We start from the raw sequence: 23,250 nt of genomic DNA, 5'->3' as shown, positions 1-23,250 counted from the left end.
GGACAGGAGCGGACAAGCAGGCCGTGGTGGGCAGAGGCTGGGCTCACCGTGCGGTGGGAGCCATCGGCCACGTCACTGGAGTTGAGGGCGAAGATGGCTCCCCTGGCGCCCACGTAGAGAATGCCCTGGTCGTCCTCCAGCAGCAGGGTGCTGTAGTTGAGGCTGCGCCCACTGAAGCGCCGGACACCTGAGAGTTCTGCAAAGGGAACAGGGGGGCTGATGCAGGTCCCCGGGGCAGGCAGGTTGCAAGCCACCAGGAAAAGACAGAGGATGGAGCCGCAAGTGGGTGGGAAGTCACCCAGCGAGGTTATCGGGCAGACGGTGCCAGGTGCCAGCAGTTACAGCAGGAAGAAAGGGAGAGGGGAGGTTTGGTAGGAGGTGAAAGGCACTAACTGGGCTAGAGCTCACAGGAGAAATCTCGCCCTGCTAATTAGAACAGCAGCTCCGGGTAGAAGCTGTAATGCCCATGCCCAGCACAGACCTGCCACACTGTTTGGGGAACCGCTAGAGGAAGTGAAAACACACCGGCAGCCACCTCAGCTCTCAACCAAACCCAGCCAGCCCAAAAGGGAGGATGCAAAAAACCTGAACCAAAACTGATGTGCAAGGGGAGGGCTCCTGCAGCAAGGCTGGGTGCTCCCTGCCCACCCAGATGGAGAAACCATCCAATTTAGGGTGCTGAGAAGTGTCAGGGGGGACTCAGCCTTGGCCAGAGAGACCCCAAGCCAGGCTCAGATCCTCGTGCTGCAGAAGGAGAAAGTAGCATGGGGCTTGGGACCCCAGAGGCAGCTGGAGAGAGAACGACCCCCCTGAAAGGAGTCATTGCTTGAGGAGAACAGGGCAGCCCAACTGCAAATGAAACCCTCTCCCACCACTGACCAGCTGAGCCTCACTAACGAGGTCAAGAATGTCCTGTGGGTGCCTAAGGCACGATGACACTGTGGGGCTCGCTGACACCACGGAGGCTGGAGGACAAGAGCCCAGTGGCAATTAGAGACAATATGGCATAAAACTCTCTGCCAACTATTTGGTCCAGGAGAGCCCAGCCTGGGTGCGATGCACAGCTCAGCTCACCCCCCACGGGCTGCTGGGCAGGGCTGGGGGCTGGCCCAGGCTGCATCCCTGCATGTCCTTGTTCCCCCCTGGCTTTGGAGGAGATGCCTTTGCCCTGCTCCAACCTGTGGGGCGCGTGAGTTGGGATGGAGGTCAAAGAGAAACAAGTTGCTTTGGTGGCACCATGTCTGGCACAAGCTATGTCTGGACATCCAACACCACACAGCCATGAGGGCTTCAATTCCTGGAGCCCAGAGAACCAGAGGCCCCCCTGTAGCTACCCCCATCCTGAGCCCCCCTGCTCTGAGAGGTTAGTGAAGGCTGGATGCAGCCACGTTGCACCAAACCAGGTGCCAGCAGAATCCTAAACCTCACTGCCACCATCAAGACCCACACCCCCTTACCGTCAAAGGTGACTGTTGTCCTGGGGGTGGCATCCAGGTCAGTGGCAGACCGCCGTGACGGGTAGCCCATCGCCGCCACTGCCACCATGAAGAGAGTCATCAGGAGATGGGCCGTGCTGCTGCTCATCTTCACTCTCCCCCGGCCAGGGCAGCTGCCCAGCCCGCTGCCGACGGCCCGGCACAGCTGATCCTTGGGACGAGCTCCCCAGCTCCCCAGGATGGGGCCAGCCACCAAACCCTCCTGAAACACAGAGCACCGGGTCAGACGCTCCCGCCATTCCCAGAACCTCATGAGTAAGTGGGCTTGGGAAGGAGCTGGACGCACACATGCATGGACACTTGACCAGGCATGGCCTCAGCCCAGGGGTGGCTTCAGGGAAAAGCAAGCCCTCATTTGCCAAAGGGGAAACTGAGGCACAGCACAAGGCATCCAGTCTGTAGCCAGCACAGGGCATGGACGTGAGTGTGAGCAGTGCGACCACCCCTGTGGTAACTTGCTGAGCGCTTGGCTCGGTTGCTCGGAGGCTCATTTTCCTCCAGGTCTGCTCCTCCCTCCTTCGCTCCCAGCCACCTCTTCCTGCAGCTCCACCTGACCGAAGGACATGCATCAGCAGAGCCAGCTGATGCCCCACTGCATTCTCACACCCAAAAAGCAGGCACATTCACCCCAAAAGCAGAGAGCAGGGCTTGGGGCCAAGCCCTTCTGTGGGTCTCTGGGCACACTGGGGTACCCCAAGCCCTGCTCCCCGGAGCGGCTGTGGTGCGACAGGTGGCGGAACGCCTCTCAGGGAGCCCAAGCACTCTGCTCCTGTCCAAAAGTATGGCTGGCTGTCTCCTGCCCCGCAAGACAATTGTCCCCAGAGTTTTGCCCCTCTGAAATTATGAGATTTCCGAGGACAAAGGTGCAGGGAAGGATGCCTCAGGCACACAGCAACACGAGGGGAAGGAAAACTCATAGGAGCCACTTGGCATCTTCATCAAGTCTTTTCAAGCGAGAACAGTTCCCCCTCCACAATGTTTTTCCACAAGGTTTCTGTTTCTCTTTCATCCCAAGCTGCCTTGAAGCTCGGTATCCACCTCGGCTCTTGTTTTCATGCATCTGATCCCTCCCAAATAATCCCCCACCTCTCCCGGCGGTGTCAAGCAAAGCCACCGGCTCATTTTGTAGGTGCTAAGGAGGAAGGAATCAACTGGGTATCTCCGAGCAGGAGAGCTTCCCATAAGCAATCAGAACCTATATGTTTGCTTAGTTTTGGTTTGTATTTTTTGTTTTAAGATATATATAAAGCAAATACCTGGCCCTGTAGAGAAGCTGTTCAAACACGCTTGCTGCAGATGGTTTCCCTGAAGCAAATACCTTGCCAGGTCACAGGCAGAGGGGAGGTAAGCCCAAAGTAAAACGAAAGTGGAAAGGGCTTTTGGGGCTCAAAAGGAGAAGTGAGGGGCTGGATGTGGGATCCAGCCACAGTCCTGGAGTCTGCACTAAACCGCTGTTTCCATCAGGGAGGTCCAAACCCAGACCTTGCACCTGTGCTGGCTGCTGCCCCAGAGCATCCCCAGGGTGGGGCGGAGGGGAAATGCTCCCCTTGCTCCCCCTTGCCTCGTTGCCCCCCAGGCAGAGCACCCGTGCAACACCCAACCCCAGGAGCTGGCAGGGTGCTGCCCGCAGCGCTGAGCTCCCCAGGGAGCAAAGGACAGTGACCTGGAGCATCTTCCCTCCAAGGAACTCCATGGCAAGCAGGTGAGTTGGGATGGAGGTCACTGAGAAACAAGTTGCTTTGGTGGCACCACATCTACCACAAGCCAAACCCATCAAGGTTTTTGGGCAAAGCAAGCGGTGGGGTCACATTTGGAGCACCAAAGCACCCAAGAGCACCCTGGCCAGCCCTGTGCTGACACCTCTCCATCCCAACCATGGGACTGGGGACACCATGGAAGCTGCAGGGACCCTTCTCACAGGGACATGATCCCAGAATCATACACAGGCCACAAGAGCTGCCGTGTGCCTTGGCTGGGAAAGCAGAGGGGAGGAGAAACCTTCTTACGACAAGGCAAACAATGATTTCTAATAAAAGAGTAACAGCTCTGTGAGCTGCCTGCACACTGCGGGGCGTCCTCCTCACCTTATCTCCCCCAAGCAAATAATCCCTGAACTTTGCCTGCTGCCCGGCTCTGGGTGCAACAGGGACTGGAGCCGGGGGCGCAGCCAGGCGGGGACGCAGCTTATGGCAGTGCGAGCACAGTGCTGCCAGCCAGCCCCGGCTAACGTTTAACCAGCGAGAGCACCCAGCCAGCACAGAAGAGAAAAATAATAACAATAGCTTAAGCTGTGGGGCTGTGCAGGGTTCCCAGCCAGGCAGGGACAGGGAGAGCAGCATTCCCTGCTTCCAGGGCTGGGGTCTTCTGCTTTTTCCAGGGGAGAAAATACACTCATTTCCAAAGGCTCCTTTGCCCCAGATCAGGTGTAACTTTGTCCTAAAGGACATTTAATCAGTGAGCCAGTTAATATTTTACTCAAAGGGAAGGGCTGCTCCAAGCTTCTCTGTTGTTTTTTTTTTTTTTTCATACGTGGTGTGGGAGAGAAAGAACAAGAAGGAACTGAAACCATCCTTGGTCCTGCTCAGATCATCACCCCGGGCTGCAGCCGCAGCAACCCCCAAACCCATCATCCTCCTTCTCAGCAAGGTGCATGTTCAAAGCTCTGGGAGGCAAAGGCTGGGGTAGGAGGCAGAGGAGGTCTTAGTCCATGGGACCCCCTGGTTGGGCTGAGGGTGGTTGGGTTGCTCAAGCCCAGCTCTCCCATGGGAAATGGGGAAAAGCCAGAAGGGGAAATGTCACAGAGAGCTTTCTCTTGAGGAGGAACACAAAATGAGGAAAGGAAGAGGCTGAAAAGCAGCAGCAGCTCTGATGAAATCCGAAGTTTAGGAGAAAAACTGCCCAGAAAAACCCATCCCATCCTCAGGTGAGAGCTCCCAAGCTCACTGCTGCCTCACCTACTTCCTGGCACAGGGGGGGCAAACATAGGACCCAAAATATGGCCCAAGCTCCCACCCCAGTTGGTAACACTGAAGGAGAAGGGTGGTGGAAGCAGGATCTGACTGGGATGGGTTTGTTGGTCCTCAGGGAAGGGCAGGAAAGCAGCGGGACCGCGGAGGCGTTCAGGCAGCGAGCGAGCCCCGGTCAGGTCTGACTGGGTTTACTGGGTCACGATGGAAGCTGTGCAAACATGACTGTGCCGGCCTCAGCCTCCCACCGGCAGCCAGCAAGGCACAGCACACCCAAACGAGCTGGCCCGGTCGGCACCTCCTTAAAATCCCCACGACCAGCGTCTCTGGAGGTGCAAAAAAGCTTCTGATGAGTGAATTTCCCAGCAGCAGGCCTCACCAACCTGGATCCAGCCAAATAAACTAGCCAAAGCTGCCGCACCCCTCAACAGCTGCTGCACCGGGAGGTTCTGCTGGCCATGGTGGTCCATTCCTGCTGCCCACTGGTCCTCAAAGCCACCAGGCAGCACAACGTGGGAGCAAGAGCTGGCTGTGAGCTGTGGTCCAGGGAAGCTGTGCTGTCAGTGGTGCTGGCAAATCTGGAGGGACCTCAGCCAGGGTCTTATGGTTCTCCCTATGGCTATTTCCTCAGTGGCATAGCTGAAAACGATGCCGGCTTTTTGATTTAAAGGGAAGCCAGAAGAATGGAAACTCTGGGTGGCAGCAGCCCTTCTCCAGCTCACCCCCCGCACCCACCATGGATGGTGGGGAATAGATGTGCAGAGTGGGATAAGACATTTTCCCATCCCACCACTCTATAGACAGCTTGTGGTTGCTCCACCAAGCTCTAGTGAAGCCCAAGCTGGCTCCCAGGAAGGCTGCCAGACCTTTGTCCCCTCTTCATGAGCTTCCCTGCTCAGTATCATGCATTCCTATGAGTAAGCGCTGCTGCTTCCTGGTGGGAGCCAGGATTTCCAGTGGGTCTCCTCCAGGTTACAGGGCTGCAAAACAGCCTTAACAAAACTCCCGTCAGGGACTGCACCAGCAGACACCATTTACACTTTGCTTTTTTATGGCAGCCCAGCCCAGGTTCTCCAGAACACATGCATCCAATTCAGCTTTACTCACTGGGGCCAAGCCCGGCACATGAACCCCCTCGAGCCCCCTTGACTCCCTTGCCGCTCACTCCCCCAGCCACGTTCCCACCAGCCCAGTGCTATTTTACGCCCCCAAGGACTCAAGTTGCCCTCAGGTGCAGCCAAAACAGCCCGACCCGTTCCTGGTGCAGGGATGAGGTGAGGAGAGCTCCCAGGCGTGGGAACGAGCCAGGGAATTACGGGAAAAGAGACATCCAGCGAGAAGCGAGCCCGGCCTGTGTCTGGCTGCAAGCTTGGCGTGTTTTGGACCCCCCTTTCCCTGAAGCCGGCAGAACTTGAGTGGAAATCCTGTGAGATGCGGAAAGAGGCGCTGAGATGGAGGTTGCCAGGCAACTTTAATTCAGTCCTTGACGAACTTCCAGCACTTTACTTCTGCTGCAGAGCCCAACCAGCAAATGATAAAACATCCGCAGGTCCACCCCCAGCCCACGGCATCCTTCTGTCCATTTGTCCACCACAGGGACTTGCTCACAGTCTTGTGCCTGGGGTGTCCTGCAAGGCTATGGGTCCCCACGGCAGCATCACCGAAGGCCAGTCCAGGAACAAGCCGCTCTTCCCAGCAGAGATTTGCAGGGGCAGGATTTGACCCACGGGACTGGGTTGGCGCTGCTGCACAGATATTTCTCAACCAGACAGGATTTTTGTCAACAACAGCAAGAAAAAAAAACGCTAACTAGACAAAAGCCCTGCGGGAAGAGGGGATCCATGCCGGGTTTGGGGGCTGGAGATGGGGAGGGAAGGAGCACAATGACCTCCTGGGAGCCCTCCGCCAAGTTTATTTTAGTTGCTTTCTTTAAACAAAACCATGCTCAACCCTGAGGCACTTCAGCAGACTCACACGAGAGCTTTGGTGATTCGAGAAGCAGATATATTCCTCTTTTACCCAAATTTGGGATTTAGGCACAGAAGATGGGAGGGAGAGCAGTGACATCGACTCCTCTCAAGAAGCACCCCACGCTGCTTCTGCAGCAGAGCTCCCACACATGGCACAGCCGCCACGGAGCCAGGGGGGCGGGCAGCGGGCACCAGCAGGCCGTGGGAACGGGCTCCACATTTCCCCAGCACAGCACAGCCCCCATCTGCTGCCAGCAGAGCCTCCATGCAGCAGAGGAGAGCACCCAGCTCTGATCCCAGCAATGTCACAGTGGGAAGGAGGCGCAGGAGGGAGCAAAGTGATGGATGGGAGATCAAGCGGGGCCGGCCAAGGACGTGAGGCTGCCTAAAGGGGCATCAGTGCCAGCAGAAGCCAGACATCTAAACATCCCTGAAAAAACAAGCTAAACCATCACCAATAAAAATAACAACAGCCCAATTTCTGACAGATTTACCCCACTGGCCTGCCAGCACCATGCCTTTATCTCTGTCCCCTTGCAGCATCCCAGAGAGGAATGCTGCCTGCCCAGCAAGGGGCAGGGACCAGCCATGGTGCGTCCCAGTGTGGCTGCAGGGATCAGGGCATTTTAGCTTCTCCCCAGCTCGCTGATTTCACTGCTCTTATGAGAACTTGTTCCTCTCCTCCGTCAGGTCAGGTCTGACGCAGGGCGGGAGGTTCAAAGAAGCTGCAAGGCAGTAAGGCAGCACAGTGCCAAGTCCCCACCAGAGCTCTCCCAGCATTCTCATCCAAACTCAGTCAAAACACCCGAGAAAATAAGGAAAACTGCTCCAGCCTCTGCCATGGGCAGGGATCACCTGCCTGCAGCTGGCTGATCCTGGTCCCTGGTGCGACACAAGCAGACAGCAAGAACATGGTGCCTGGGACGGTAGGGCAGAGCGCTCCTCCATTCCCCATCTGTATGGAAAACCCACCAACGTTAGCCGTCAGTCAAAACAGCTCCTTGCCTGGCTCCATTGCCCCAAAAGCCTTGCTCAGAGCTGGCCCGGGAGGGAAGGGTGCAAGGAGGGCAGACTGAAGGGCAAACCCTTGCAGCTTGGCGGCGGGACCGGGAACACTAAGGGGTGCCCTGGCAGCCCAGACCCAGGTGCCCCAGGCAGGGCAGCAAATCTCCCCGTGCAGAAGCAATTGCCCATGTGCTGGAGGCTGTTTGGCTCCTGCAAGCCAGTGGTGAAGACATAGTCCCTGCGGCTTTTCACTCCTACCCAGCATGTCTTTCCCCTGCAGAAACCCCACAGCAGCAGTCCTGGGCTGATCCCACAGCCTGGGAGCACCTGAGAGCCCAGGTGGGAGCTGTGCAGGAACCGTGAAATGAAACCAGAGGAGGATGAGCTGCAACAGCCTGATTCTGACTTCACCCCAACACAAGCGTACCTCCACATCCAGGCCACAAGGGATGAAGAGTGCAGTTGACGAGCCTCGGGATGCGAGGTGCCGACCCTCAGGGTTCCCACCTCCCGCCTGGCAGAGATTAGGGATGCTCAGCCCTAACAACATCACCTCCAAAACCCCAACATTTTCCATCCTTTCCCGCCTCCACTGCAGCAGGCCAGGCTTCACCACTTGCCAGCAGCCCCTTGGCAGATCGGATGGACAGGCAGACAGCTGGATGGACAGGCAGACAGCTGGATGGACAGCCCTCCACATCACAACAAAGTTTCTCAGTGAGGGAGCATTGGCATCCAAGTGGCTCAGCGCTGGATGCGATCTGCAATCCAGCCTTCAAAGGTTTTGTGGCTGAAGCACATCGTCTCCAAGGCAGAAGCAGGAAAATAATTGTAGAATTAAACTCCCAGGAACAATTGGGAAGAAAACAACAAAAGACCCCAACTCTAAATATAAAGGGAGATTTCAGTGCCAACAGATTTCAGGGCTTTTTGACGCACTTAAGTCCATTTGCTTGTCCCTGTGGCTGCACTTTGTTTCATTTCACTGGGCTCGTACAATGCAAGACAAGGAATTAACTTGGGTGTTTGTTTAGAGCCGGTTTGTCTTCCAGTTTCTTTCCAAAGCCAGGTTTGAGTTTCAAAGACGTTTCTTGGCAATGCCCGGGGTTCCCACCATCAGCGCGGGATGCGGCTTCCCTGAGGGGAAACTGAGGTTCAAAAATCCCACACAACCTGGGGACCACTTATAAGCGGGGGCAAGAGCTGAAGCACAACCTAGTTCGCCTGCTGTGAAACGGGGCTTTCTTATGCAAGCCTGTCCCCCTCCTTTTTATTTATTCCAAAGATAAACTGTTTTCCTTTCAAAAGTCCAGCAAAAACAGATGACGGGAGCAGTTTTATGGCTTCCAGCTTTAACAACCTCTTCTTGATTCCTTTGCTTTCCCTCCAACAAAGCTCCAAATTTGGGGTCAAACCCAATTTGATATTAAATTTTGCGTTCACAACTGCACAGCACAATGCAGCAGCCTTTCCCACAGTCATTTGCATACCACCAGCTTTGCTGCCCCAAAATCAGCTCCCCAACTTATTTGCACAGGCTTGGCTTTGCAACAGGCAAATGAGATCCCTCCATCAGGTAAGGGGAGGTGGGGCTGTATCTGGAGGCAGCTTTTAAGTAGCAAGAAAAGCACAACCCGGAGCACACCCTGAATCGCCAAGCTGCATCCCAGCCTCCACACTGGCTGGCAACATGGTGCCTGAAACCCTCATCCTCCTTTGGCTCAAAACAGCAGAGCTGAGGACCCAAGAGGATGGAGCGTGTGGGCTTGGCAATGACCTTGCTATTGCAAAGCCCTTGTGCTTGTAAATCACCAGGAGCGGTGGCACAGCCCAGCAGGGAGGGACGTCAGTGTTTCCTCCCGAAGCACGAGTCGGGCAGGGAGCTCTCACCTTTGAACAGGACCATGCGCCTGCCCAGCACCCACAGCAGCAACCAGATGCTTCATGGGAACATAAAGCCTCTCATGCTATCATCCGCACTTCCCCAAGAGGGAGTGGGTACCCCAGGAACAGCACCCCCACTACCAAATCACCCATCACATGAGCCACTTCCCAACAAGTCCCATCACGATGCCAAGCAGCGCCGGCGGGCAAGTGCAGGGAGGGAAATTCCCTGCATGCGGCCAGGCGAGGCTGGCACCGCGTCTCCACCGCACCCACCGCTGCCCTCCCGATCGGGGTGCCGGCACAGCCCCCCCTTGCCAGCCCTGCCAAGCACACCTGGATGTTTTTTGCCGGCACGTGACCTGCCAGATTTGCTGAATAAACCTCCCAGCTCCGGCAAACCCACCACATTCTTGCTGGGGAAAGTGGTGAAAGGTTCAGATGGCTGTTGGAAAAGGCAGGGGGTAGAACAAGCCTACAAAACAAAGCCCTCATCTGCAGGAACCAAAAGGGTTGTTGGGGTTTGGGTTTTTTTTTTCCCCCTCCGGTTACGACACAAAAGTAAAACTGAGATAGGGATCACGGCATGCAGAGGGGGCAGCTTCCTGCCCCCTGTCCCTCCGGGCAGAGTGAGCCCAGCCAAACCAAGATGGAGCAGAGATGCGTCCCACAGGACACGTGTGCAGCATTGCCATGCCGTCCCCCCGCCAGGTTTGGGGTTCAGGTGCGGGGTTCAGGGAGGCAAAGCAGTCCGAGCCTGTGACAGTAGGCCAGCTAGCCCTAAAAATGCCATCATTGTTATGAATAATTTTCTTGCCTCTGGGGGAATCTGCACTCCTCATCCATTTTGGGCAGTTTCTTTGTTTTTGGAGACTGTTTTTCTTGGCATCTGAAGAGCCCTTTCATGGTTCCCCCTCACTTCATGCTCTCAGTTTTAAAGGCCAGCTACAAGCCAATGGCCCACCTGGGTACTGTTAGGGAAGGCAAAGAGAACCCCAAAACCCAGTGCTGCTCCTTAGATCAGCAGATATGGAGCTTGACCCCAGCTCAGACAAGCCACCAGCATAAGCTAATCTCTTCCACCTGGGAGTACCTGCAGACCCCCCCAGAAAAGCATTCCAAGGAGATTAATCCCAAGGAGCCAGGGCTCAGACAAGCCACGTCCCACAGCCCCCCACTTCCCACTGCACCACCTGCATCAGTTTAGCACTTCATCCCAGCTGCCTGAAACACCAGCTGTCCCCAGGTAACTCTTAGACTCCCCAAATACTGCCAGCAGTCCCCCTGCCCGTAGACCCTTGATCTGCTGGGGAAGTGGGGCTCTATCTAGCCCTCACTCCAAGAGCTGGTGGCCCATCCGGCTGCAATGCCCACCATCATCTCCCCTCACCCCTTCAGCAGGTCCCCAAGCCCCACCTCACCCCAAATCTGTTTCCAAAGCACTCTACATGCACTGCCCTCAGATCCTGTATGTCCCCACCCCCTCTAGCTTGTCACCCCCAAATCCTCACCTACATCAGACCTCCCATGAACCCCTCTCTATCCTGCTTCCAAGGCTCTGCCTCCTTTCTTCCCCCAAGGCATCATTCCCTGGACTTCAACCCCAGTAGGTCAGCCCCTGCTTGTGCATGTAGCATGTGCGCCCACCACCCCTGATCCTGCCTGTGGACTCAGCATCCGGATCAAGCACACCAAAACCTGCCTGCAGACCCAGACCTGGACCGAGGGACTCAGCACTCAGACCCAGCACCCTCAATCCTTCCTGTGGACCCAGACAGAGACCCAGCACCCCAAACCCACCACCCCCGACTCTGTAGATTCAACGCTCAGACCCAGCACCTCCGACCCTACCTGCGGACTCAGCCGCTGCCTGTGCACGCAGCACCCCGACCCAGTAACCAGATCCAGCTCTCCGGATCCTTCCTGTGGACGCGGCGCCCAGAGCCAACACTCCCGGCCCTGCCTGCAGACCGGGACCCAGCACCCGGCCGCCGGCTGTCCCCACTCGCGTCTCCCCGGCACTTGCCTGGTGCGGTGCGGTGCGGTGCTGCTCGGCTCGGCGGCGCAGCAGGTGCGGGCGGCGCGGCACGGAGCAGCCGGGTCCGGCAGGGCGCAGCGCAGCCCGGCTGTGCGCGGCCCCGCCGTACCGAGCCGTACCGAGCCGTGCCGCACCGCCCCCTGCCGCCCAGCGGTGCGCGGAGGCGGAGGCCGCGGTGCCCAGCCCCGGCCCGGAGCCACCCAGCACGGGTCCCGCGGAGGAGCAAGGGCAGGAGCGGCACGGCGGGGACCCGGCAGCGGGTTACCCCTGCGCCGGGTCTGCCCAGCACATGCTGGGGGGCAGGCGGCAGCGTTTCTGTCAGCAGAGCCGCGGCAACGCCCCCCGCGCCGCAGGGACGGTCAGCACACGGTGGGGGGGTGTTTGCTCAGCACGGGCAGGTTGGGTGACACAGCCCCGAAAAGGCTGCTGGCAGAGGAGCCTGTGTTCAAGCTCTTTGCCAGGCCAGGGAGGCAGAGGGCTGGTAACTTGGGCTTGTGACTATAAAAAAGTGTTGCTGAATGCAGATAAGCATCGTTCCCACTCTGCCAGCACAGCACACGCGGCGTCATCACACCACAGCCACCCAGCCAATGCCACAGTGTCCTGCAAGGCTCCTCACCCCCTGAACCCACCCTGGCTCCTTGCACCCCTGACTGAGGCACCGTGCCCCATGTTCACCCTGCTACAACACATGCCTCCCCATGTAGTCTGCCTTTACCCATGGTGGAAGCTTATTCGGAAACACAGGCAGGTAATGGTTTCTCTACAACCCCATGTGGAGCCTTTTTGTGCTGGGTGGCTTCTGTGGCTCCTCCCTACAGGCAGGAGCTGCCAGATTCGGGCCTGTGTTTGCTTTCCTTTGGCAAGCTTTCAGCACCTGGCCAACCCTTCCTCCTTACCCGTCGTGGTGGCAGGCCTCCCGAAAGCAAAACCCCGAGTGCTCTACGTAATCAGCAGGTTGGATCTAGGGCAATTGAAAATCAGCTGGAGCGGTAGGTGGGGAGATGCTGTGCCTGCGCACACCAGATTGCAGCGTCCAAAGCTGGCAGGGTGGCCAAGTGCTGCTAACCTCTGTTTACAAAGCCATGTGGTACCCAGTCACAGCACTGGCTCATCCCCTCCACTCCACACCAGCCCTCCACAAGGGGTGGAGTCTCCAGGAAGGGGACAATGGTCACCTCGACCCCACACCCTGCAGGCCCAGAGCTGGACCTGTTACAGGGCTTAGTGCTGAGTGGGTTGTCCTGAAGTTGCCCAGTATCATCTGAGGATGAGAGTCAGCCCTGGCTGAGCCCTCCCCACCACCTGGACCCTTTAGGGTCAGTAAGGCTGGCAGGGACAGGGGGCTTCCATGGGGAGACCAGGTGACATGCTGCTTTCAAGGCCTTTAACTGCCAGGGTCTGGCCTCCTAAAAACATAATGGGTGTGAGGGAAAGTAGCAGAGGCTTGAATCCCTCCAGTCTCCACACACTGATGGATCTGAGCTGAGGAGGGACCCATCTGGGTACTCCTGTAAATGGGGTGGTTCCTGTCACCCTTGCACATGCTTACCAAGCAGCCACCATCCCCTCACCCAGCCTGAGGCACCAGGACCTGTTCCCTGTCCCCATTCCCAGGGACTCCAGGAGAGCAATGCAGAGAAACTACCCACCTCCTCCAGCGCTCCCTGTCCTCACTCCCTCACCTCCTGTATGCTCCAGCAACTAACTACCATTTCCTCCTGTCCTTGGGCAAACCCCCAGCATCTCCTCCACGCCTTGCCTCGCCTCTCCACCCACCCTGCGGAAGCGGGATGCCCACACACAGGGAGCTGGGCTCACCCACAGCCCTGCCCGGCCGGACCTGGAGCACTGTCCGGGCAGCAGGAGGGCGGCCTAAAAGCAGCAGGTGCTGCTGCAAGGCAGGGGTGCTTTTGGCCAGCCTGTCTGGCCCAAGGATGGGGGGGTAGGATGCTGCGCGCCAGCTGGTCCCTCACATCTGCTCATAATCCATCCCCTGCCTTAGTAGAGGTGCAGCTGGAGGCTGCTGGGCCAGTAACAGGGGGAACTGGCCCGTGGGCACTGGGGAAGGGGGTGCCAGGGTTGGGAGGGGGCTGTCCAAGGCTCCCTCCCTCTCTGGAGCGCTGTGCATGTCCCATCCCGCAGCAAATCTCCCTGCCCGTGCGGGCAGCGCAGGCAGGCAAACTCCCATGTGGCTGCAAGCCGAACTCAGCGCAAATTGGAGATGCGTTAGCTCCTGGCCTCGCAGTGGGGTAATTAGTGCATGAGCAAAGAGTGAGCAGAGCCTGGCGCGATTCGGCACTGTGTATTTACAGGCCTGAGCTTGCGAGGCTTTAATTAATTAACACGAGTCATCGGCAGCTGAAACAGATCTATTTTCAGAGCCTTCGCCTGCTCTGCTGCCCCCGCAAAATTGACTGAAGGAATTTAGGGCCCCCACGAGGCTGAAGGCCAGGGTCCTGCTCTCATTTGCACGGCTTTTCCAAAAGCCAGAGTGAGATGCAGATGGCAGCGGGAAGGAGCCAAACCAGACCAGACCCCTTCCCACACCTGCATCCCCCTGCCGCACAGAGCAGTGCTACCACGCAGGGTGGTCTGTCTTGTGCTTCAGCCCCAGCCCAGGGACAGCAAGGTGCTGGAAGGGGAATTTCCCATCAGAGCAGCCTTGCAGCCCCCAGGACAGCCTGGAGCAGGGCGGCCTTCGGGTCATGCCACGGCACCTTGGGAAACTGCCCTCCCCGTGGCCATGCAAGGAGATTTTATCCTTAATACTCTTTTCTCCCTGTTAATCCAAACAGCCTTTAGGAAGAGGAAATGCTTTAGTGCCCTGATCACCAGCCCAGAGTCTGGTTACTGTTTAATTTCTTCTTGTTGTCCATTAAACACCTTGTCTCACTGAGAGAGGACTGGGCAGAGTGGGTTTGTCCCCATGGGACTGCCCTGTTCCCCACCAGGGTCAGATGCCCTTTGCCTCTGCTGGCAGCTGCCCATCACAGCACAGACCCATGGCTCCGGCACATGGCAAAGCCCACGGTGCCCATGCTCAGCCAGCATGTTTGGGTTCACCCGTCTCTGCCAGATAACCCCTACCCACAGCAGTGGTATAAACACCCGTGGCCAGCCCCTTTCGCCTCTCTGATGCCCAAGGATCCAAGGCAAAGCTGTATCAGCTCTCATGTTTCACTAGGTACTGCACCCCCATCCCAGCCAGCTTCCCAGATGATGCACGTATTTATAACAGGGCCACAGCGCTGTGAAATATTGATGGGATTAGTGCGGATCAGCTCTCCCAGCACACCCTGAGCCCGGGAGCCAGCAACCTGTGCACTCTTGGGTTGCAGCTCAGCGCCCAGGGCAGCAGTGCTGCCCGCTGCTCCCTGCCCGGCCCGCAGCAAGAGACGTTTCTCCAGCCATCACCAGCCTGCAGCCTTCCTGGGGGGTGTGGGGGACCCCGTTACAGCACAAAAAAACATGCATTAAGTTGCTTAATACACAACACTCCTGTGCCTCAGGCTCTGCTGGGTCTGAAGTGTCATCTGGTTTGACTGTAGCTCAGCACCCACTGCCACCCTGGGTGCCAAGGAACCCCCAACCTGCCTGCAGGCCTGAAACATGCCAGCCCCCTTGCGCCCCCTCTTAAATTCATCCCACTTGGCCAGGACCATAGGGGATGCCCCAGGCACAGGGGTGTCCCAGGTGACTGGCAGGAGACCCTTGCCCTCCCCGCCACCACTGGGAACCAGGTTTAGCCAGGAAGAGGGTTTCAATATGGATCACAGTGGCATATATACAAACAACTTTGTAGGACGGAGTAACAGCCAGCATTAAACTGGAAATACAATGGCAGGGGCACACACCATGGAAGCAGTGTGTTATGAAGCCCTCAGTTTTGGGGTTGTAGCACTGACGAGGTGTCGATGACTATCAAACTCATGGTGCTGCTCAGGGCTTTTGTAGGAAACTGCTTCCTGGCACAGGTCTGGCTCCTCCCCAGCAGTGCCTGCAGCCTTCCTTTCCCTTGCCCTGAGCAAAAAACAGTGAGATAAAACCTCAGTATGATTTGCAAGCCTCTGCAGTCCAGGGGGCAGCAGGCAGCCGACCGTTTCAAGCTGCTCTCCAGACTCATTTGAAAGCTAGGAGTTACAAAATCACAGCACTCCAGGAGCTGGGGATTTATGAAACCTGCGAAAGAGTTATGAAACTCATGCTATAGCCCTGCCAGCCCACACTGTACCTAGAGCCAAGTTATAACATCAAAACCACCAGCGGAAAACCAGGTACTTTTCCCTTTTGACAAGAGAAAACAACAACGAGCAAGCCAGCCTTTCTCCAGGCTCCTCCATCCCTTAACCATGTTGTGAGACCAGCATCACTGCTTTGTCTGCCTCTGCGGAAGAAAAGCCCAGCAGGCAGCATGCCAACCCCACACCATGAGTCCAGTCTCACTGTTCCAGCATCCATCATCTCAGCAGTCCCCTCTGCCCACCCCAGGACCAGCCTGCCCAGGCTCTGGGCTGGGAGCACTGCGTGAAGCAGAGGAGCAGAAAGAGCCACCAGCGATGCCTGGAGCCTGGTGGTGACACTCAGGGCTTCCCAGCAGACGGGCACATGCTCACCAGGCTTGGATTTGTTTTCTGAGAGTGTCATAGACTTGTCAAGCCAAGTGTGATGCTCCACAGATTAGCCTCAAGAAAAAAAATACTCCAGTGGGCAGAGAGCATGAAAAGTCAGGAGCCTCTTCCCTTTGAGTCATTGAGCAAACTTTCCAAACCACTGTTTCTTTGGGCTGAGAGCCAGCAAGGAAAATTACAATTGCAGAAGAATTTGTCTGAGAAAGATATAAAGAGCTGGAAAAAGGCAAGGGGAGGCCAGAAGGCAGCCAAACAGCCAGCCCATGCTGCAGCCACTCCAGCCCAGGGCTTGCTTTTGAGCAGGGATGAGACTTTTCCCTCCAGCTCAGTGCAGCAGCAGAGTTGCTGTCCCAACTTCCCACAAGATCAGATGCTGGATTTTTCCCCTGTAAGTGTTTGACAGTGGAAATTGGGATGTTCTGCCCAAGGCCATTTGCTGATGAAGCTGCCAGGTGCCAGCAGCCCCAGCCATGGAGTAGAGCGCCGTGCCAGGGTGGATTTTCTCAGGGGAGAAGCAGCTGAGTCACAGCAGCCTCCGATGTGTTTCCACAAGCCCGGCTGCGAGAGACACACGGGGGTTCACAGAGGACAGGCGCTCACACGGGGAGCCGGAGGGCTTTGCTTTGCTTGTCTGCAAACCTCTCAGAGCCAGTGGAAAGCATGTGCCTGGCTCGGGATCTGTCGACAGCGCACCTGCGGGGAATGGCTGGCGAGACTGCGGGAGGGCAGGCTCCTGACCTGCCTTTCAACCAGGCAGGGCTGCTTCGGGATGCTCCTGCAGCACGGGGGACAAACAGCAGCAGCCACTGGGAATCCTGTGGGAGAGGCGAGGGTGGCGTTTCGGGCTCGTCCTGGCTTTGAGGCAGGAGCAGGACTGCGGTGGCTGCAGGTGGGGAAGGGGCAGAGCTACAGCTCCAGTCCCATTAGGAGTGCCCGGCTCAGCTGGACACCAGCAACGCCTCTGCCTGTCATCCCAGCTGCTCCCAGTAAAAGCAAGGGGGCTCCAGCCTGGTCAGGGAGTACAGGGGTCTCTCTGCAGCTAGGGCAAAGCCCCCTCTGTTTTCCCTGCATGGCAGGTCAAGTCCCTGGGACACGCTGCCAAGAGCAGCAACATGTGTCCCTGGGGATGTGCAGGGGCTAGGGAAACACCAGTGGGTTTTAAGAGCTGCCCTTTTGGGTGAGCCAACCTGCGCCCTTCAGAGCTAAAGCCAGCAGGGTGTAACAGCCCCCAGCACCCACCCTCTGTGCCAAGGACAGGATTCACATCCCCATGGCTTCACCTTTTGGCCCTTTGAGCTGCCTTGCCAAGTGACCTCCACAGCCCTACCTGCTCCCGGGCTGACCTGTGGGCAGCCTCTGCTTACCAGGCACCAAACTCCAATGCTGCTGTCAATGCCACCAAAGAAGAAACAACCCGAGCAGTGCAGTAAATAACCCCTCGTGCACAGGGAAAGCACTGGCAAGCAGAGCCAGGCGCATCCATCGCTCTCACTGTTTTTCTTCGGCTTTGACACTTTGATAGGGGTGAGGGGGTGGGGGAAGGGGAGTAGCTTCCAAAATTTATGAGCTTGGATTTAAAAATATATTTCCTAGAAGAGCTGCAAAACCCAGAGATGGTGAAGGCAAGTGGCTTAAAAGCTGCCTTTGGGAACGAATGCAAAAGCTATACCTGCCTTAGAAAGAGGGATCCGGCAAACCTGCATGGCTGATGTCGCAAACTGTGTCCCTGTTGGGATCGTTTTGAAAGTCACAGCTCCCTGTGCCATGCATTGCAAGTGAAATCAAAGACAGGGGTAACAAATGACAGGTTAAAATCCCTCCAGCCCTACAGTAATGCCAGCCTTAGCACAGACAGGATTTGGACTGTCACCTTCAGTCTCCCAGAGTTTCTCCGCTACATCACTGACCTGCTGCTGCTCCACACATAGCCAGTCCCCCAGCTCCTTTTGGAAATAGATCTCCTTATGCAAAGGAAAGTGCTTGTAGCTGTGAATTTAACACAAAACATCTCTACCACAGGGAATCACATATCAAACAATAACACCAAATGAATGCCAGGAAGAACAACTACGATATCAGAGCTCTTGGTCTTTACAGATGGACTCTCCCCCAGCAGGGTGCTGCGGAATGAGCAGCTGAAAAACGTTACCCAGTCATTAAAAACATCTAAAAGTAATTTAGCCTGGGTGACAACGATGCTCAAAGCAAGTTATTTGTCTGCTGAGATAAAATGAGCTATTTCAAGCTTGTCTTTTGTCGTAGTTTTCTTTTAAAGTCAGAAAGGACTGAAAAATGCTGAGCTGACAGCCTCCCCAGCAGAGCCCCGGTGCTGCGGCACAGGGAGCCCCCCGCCACCGCACCCCACCTCCTCTGACAGGGTGCTCAGAACCGCCTGGGAACATGGTCCCCGGGGCCACTGCTGCATCTCTGAGCTACAGTGCCATTTAGGATGGTGGTTTTGCCATGGAAACATCTCCTGCCTAACAACAGATCTAGCAGCGCACATCCCAAAAGCAGTTTGGTGTTCATTACATGGTAATTTTTACTTCCCTGTGTCAGAGGCCAGAATATAACCCTTCCCATGCTGTGCCTTTTTCTTTTTTTAAAAACAAACAACCTTAGCCCGTGGAAAGCATTGTGTGAGCCAAAGGTTTCTCTGAAATCTCCTTGTGAGGAGATTTTTGGTGTGCTCTTTAGATACACAGAGCATTTCAAATGCCCAGTGTTAAATATTTCAGGTGAAACATAAATCTTCTAAGTGTAGCCAGCCTGCTCTGAAGCTCCAAGTTAGTGAAATTTCTCCGCAGCCTTCGGGAATTGATTTGCTTCTCGCTGGTACCATCTCCCTGTGCTGTTCAGCTGAGTTAATGTATTCCAAAGCTTGATTCCCCCCGCCCCGTAATCAGATTTTGGGAAGCTGCAGTGAGATGCCTTAAAAGCATTTTTTGTCCTCAGGTGTTTTCTGAGTAGGCTGCATCCCTCACATCCTGGTGCTTTAGCACATCTCTGTACAAACGGCACGTTCAAGAGTCAGCCAAATTCCTTTGATTCATGTTCCTGCATATCCATACAGCTAAATTACCTTTATTAAAAAAAAAAAAAAAAAGGAAGAAGAGGGAGCTATTAAGCAGGACAGAGTCCAGGCCAGCAGAGCGAGTGCCGCAGGGCTGGCTTAATGGGCTGCGCGGTCGCTGCTGTCCGAGCGCCCAGGCTGGCTGGAGCCAGGAGCTGCTCTCCCAGCAGGTCTGACTCAGTCCTTCTGAGTCCTGCACCCCTCTTATGGCCACCCCCTAAAGCTCCAGGGTCTGTGGTTAACCCTGCTCATGCCAGCCTCCTCTGCCGATGTTTTCCCTGCGTGGGTTCCCATGTGCGCTGGGTTCGGGCTGACCTCCCTCCCCAGCCCCAGCTGCATCTCTGCGCCGGGGAGAAGGTGAAACAGGAATACGGATAAATCAGTCTGCCCTCACATCTCACGTGAAGGCTGCCCCGTCTGCCTCCTGCGGCTGGAGAAGCCGGCTGCTCCCGCTCTGCCTGCACCAGCAAGGTCACAATGTCACCCAGCTGCTCCCTTGCAAGGACTCGTCCAAGGCAAGGGAGCGAGGATTCGCAAGACACCCGTCACGATCGTTTATTCTTGTCATTTCTGACCCTCAGGGTAAGAAGAACATCAGAGCACTGCAGGCACGAAACAACTAGCTTTGTAGGTCATATCAGCGTGTAAAGTACCATTAGGAACCACAGTATGAAGCATGAATAATACTCCCTTTATTCTACCATCTACCTCAATGCCCTTTAAATAAGTGCAACTGGTTATTTATGGATGGGGTTTGTATGAGATGCCTGCTCAGGAACACAGGGCTAAACAGAGCTGGAACAATAAGTTTGCTATCACCCCTATACACCAATGAGAGCAACCGCAGGGTTGATGGGCTTAGTGATAGTCCAAGGGATGCTGGGCAAAGGAAGAGCAGGGAGACCATTGTAAATTTTCCTCATACAGATTCATGCCCTATCCATTAAACTAGAGCCATAAACCACATGTCCTTCTATGCCACCCTCCTCCCTGCAGGGCAGCAAAAACTGTGAAGGACTCCAAGCCTGGAAAGGGACCTTCAAGAACTGATCATATCACTCCTGAAACGCCATGGACAGTCAACCTCAATGGTTTTCCTTAAATCCTTTCAGCAAATAATGACCTAGATTGCCAGAAATGATCTGATAAGGCAAAGGCAGCGAGAGATGCGCAGTGAGTCACCATCTCCCAAGCATGTTGAACTCCCTTTTGTCTCTGCAGTGACAGAAGCCACGCTCCCAGCTGGAGCAGGGTGAGGTTGCCCCCAAGAGGCAAATCCAACACAGCAACCAGAGAGGGAAAATGCTGAATTCTGTTCTGAAGGCACCACATAAGAAGATTTAAAAAAAAAAAAAAAAAAAGTCCTCATATGCCCTTATTTTTACTTTGCCACTAGCTGCAAACATCTCTGGGTATGGTGGGAGGAGAGAGGAAGGAGGTCAGCTTCAGCATGTGGTTGGTTGGGCGTTATTGTGTTCTGCGGGAGGTCCTGAACCACACGACTTGTTTTCCTGGTCTCCTTTGCAGTGTCATTAGAAAGATCAAAAAAAGCCACTGTTTTTTCTTCAGCCACATGAGACATCTGATCCCACACACCTCGCCTGGCTCCTTCTGAGCAAGGGCTGGCGGCACCTTCAACAGCAACGTGTGTCTCAGGAGCTCAAGGAGCGTTACAATTGCGGACCTGACAGTTTGTGAACCGCGAGAAGGCACGATGTGAAATCCCTCGGCCATTCACATAAAGCGCACAGGCACCCCACTGTGCTGGCCAAAAATCCTGGCGCCTTGCAGGGGGCACAGGAGCAGGACAGAGGCCCAGGGCACCTCCCCGGCCACTTGTTCTCGCCCTCCAGGTATCAGCAGCCTGAAGCTTTCTCAGCCAGCGACGGCCACTTTGATTCCGTAGACCCTGATGGATTTTTCTGCCATGAAATGCTCTTTGAACCTCTAAGCGTTTAGCATCCACAAGATCCTGCGGGCAAGCAGATCCCCAGCCCGTCTCCTTTGGTTTGCTTTGAGCCTTCCTGCTAATAAAAGAACTACAGAGTCTGAAGCCAAATTACAAAGCACCACTGAGTAACTTCTATTTACCCTTTTTTAGGCCATTTGATTGTTGAGCCCTCCATCTTATTTTCCAACATTACAACTATTTCTGAGCTATAGAGATGCGGCCAACTTACAGCCACTGCAATTTATTCCTGTCCTATACACACACATGCAGTTTCCCTCCCAAATGGCTAAACATGGGATATAACCTAGAATTTAAGCATTCCAGGAGCTGCTTTTCAAGAAGACACAGTTTAAATTCTTCAGGTGAGATGTACCCAGAGTACTCACTGCTCCTGCGCCAGGCTCCTGGTGGGTCCCTCTGCCCCGCTCAGCCGCAGAACATCAGAACATCCCCTCACCCCCGCACGCAGCCCCTGCCGCAGCACCCCAGCTTACTGTCAGCTCCAAACTGGAAGCGTCATCTCCAAAATGACTGTCGCGCTGACTCCTGCCAGACTCTTAATTACGAGGAAGGCTGACACAGTTTCTCAGCAAACGGCGTTCGCATACTGTGGGGAAAAACAGAATGAGGGCAAGAGGAAAAATGGGCTAATAAGAGAAAATCAACTGGAGGGAAAAACACGTTGTGCTGTGCAAACCTTACCATAACAATGCTGAAGCCCAAAATATCAAAAAAATAGGTTAGAACACAGGGGAGATATGCAGTGTTCCATGAACATGGAGGAGAGCTGATATGCGGCGCAGCATCTCACCATCTTCATCCGCCAGGCCTCTCCCCACAGGTTGGGTTAGAGCAAAGGGGACAGGTTCAGTTTCCAGCACGCAAATCAATGTGTCTGAGAGCCTGAATGATGTCGTCTGGAGAGCCCATGGCTGCCCTGCATGATTTACGCTGCTTTTATAAAAGCCTGCAGCGTGAATAAAGCATGAAGCTTAATGCCTAGCCATCCCCTCCCCATCGCCGAGCCTGGCAGCTTTAAGCTATTTTTATTCCAACCGCAGCCTGGTGGTCAGCCCAGAAAGGAAAGGGACCCCCTGCTCCTGCCTGCGCTCGAGAGCCAGGACTGTCATCTCCAAACAGGCTGTGAGAAATGAGAGCCCAAGACTCGGAGGCAAAGCCACAGAGGCTGCAAGCTGAGTCCCAGCTGCCAGTATGAGCTGCTCCGGTGAAGGACGCTCGCCCTGTAGCACAAAAGCAGCAAAAATCTATTTACCCTCTCTGCTTTTCTCTGCAAGGGCAAAGGAGCATCGCTCGCCCAGCTTCAGCAGCGCAGCGGCGAATGCAAATCCCAAGGGAAGCGCTGGGAGAAGGGTGTGTGAAAACAGCCCTGTATCCCGTGGCCAGGAGCCCTTCCATACGCAGCATACGGGCCAAACCTGTCTTGAAAAGCTTCAGGTCTCCCCCCAGGCTGATGGCAAAGACGCCTTGATGACAATGAAGGGAACAATTCCAGTTTCCATCCCCTCCCCTATGACCTCCCCACAAGGAACTGGGAGGTGGCCGGGAAGCTGAAACACAAGCAGTACCTCACCATGCAGAGACAGGGGAGACATTCGGAAGAGTACAACACATCTAAATGCTGCTTAAAAGTCACCTGAAAACACATCTTAACCAGCAGCCTGGAAGTGTGGGGACCAGCTTTCAGCACACAGACCGAAATACCACAATGAGAAGATATGAATGTTTTTCCTCTCTCATCACCCAGCCCTACTTTTGATACCAGATAAAATATTCCCTTTCAAATTCCTTACTGCAAAGGCAAAGCAGCACTTGCTGAAAAAAGCAGCAGTCAGGCAAAACTAAAAGCACCTCCACAAGCAGAATACCTTCAAGGAATTTACTTTCTCCCGCTGATCTTCCCCATCAGCAGCCCATACCACTCCCCAGCACTGAAAGCCCTTTTCAACACTAGATAAGAAGGGGCCCCACCAGTAAAGCTGGGAAAATATCCACAAGGCAACACATCAAGGTATTTCACAGCCTGGGGGGAAGATGGGAAAATGCGTTCTGATAACTTAAACCACAAGGAATGAGCCAAATCCACTAATGATGGTCTGACCTCTCTGGGCAGCTCCTTTGGAGCTCCAAGGGTGGCTCCCAGAGCAGCTGCCTGGGCTCCTACAACCTCATCAACCTCTGCTCTGTCTCCAGGTTGGCTCCCCACACAGCACTCAGC

General features: G+C 55.4%; 1 protein-coding gene across 9 annotated transcripts in view; it reads right to left on the bottom strand.

Moving 5' to 3' along the window:
• Positions 1–22,156, bottom strand: part of SEMA4G (semaphorin 4G) — a 29,671-nt gene extending 7,515 nt beyond the window's left edge. For 5 of the 9 annotated variants that reach the window (XM_065067179.1, XM_065067173.1, XM_065067177.1 and 2 more), the window contains exons 1-3: positions 11,348–11,745; positions 1,458–1,698; positions 48–196 (exon numbers count right to left, since the gene is read on the bottom strand). In XM_065067179.1, coding sequence (XP_064923251.1) covers positions 48–196; positions 1,458–1,584 — 276 coding nt within the window. In that variant the 5' untranslated portion in view covers positions 1,585–1,698; positions 11,348–11,745. Of the gene's footprint in view, positions 1–47; positions 197–1,457; positions 1,699–11,172; positions 11,305–11,347; positions 11,767–21,400; positions 21,622–21,716 lie in introns of those variants that run through there. The other 4 variants (XM_065067175.1, XM_065067174.1, XM_065067176.1 and 1 more) reach the window with 4 other exon arrangements.
• Between the last annotated feature and the right edge of the window lie 1,094 nt (positions 22,157–23,250).

This window comes from Columba livia, chromosome 6 (genome assembly GCF_036013475.1).
Source record: "Columba livia isolate bColLiv1 breed racing homer chromosome 6, bColLiv1.pat.W.v2, whole genome shotgun sequence".
NCBI classification, from domain to species: Eukaryota; Metazoa; Chordata; class Aves; order Columbiformes; family Columbidae; genus Columba; species Columba livia.
This window is presented reverse-complemented; position numbering and strand designations above follow the sequence as displayed.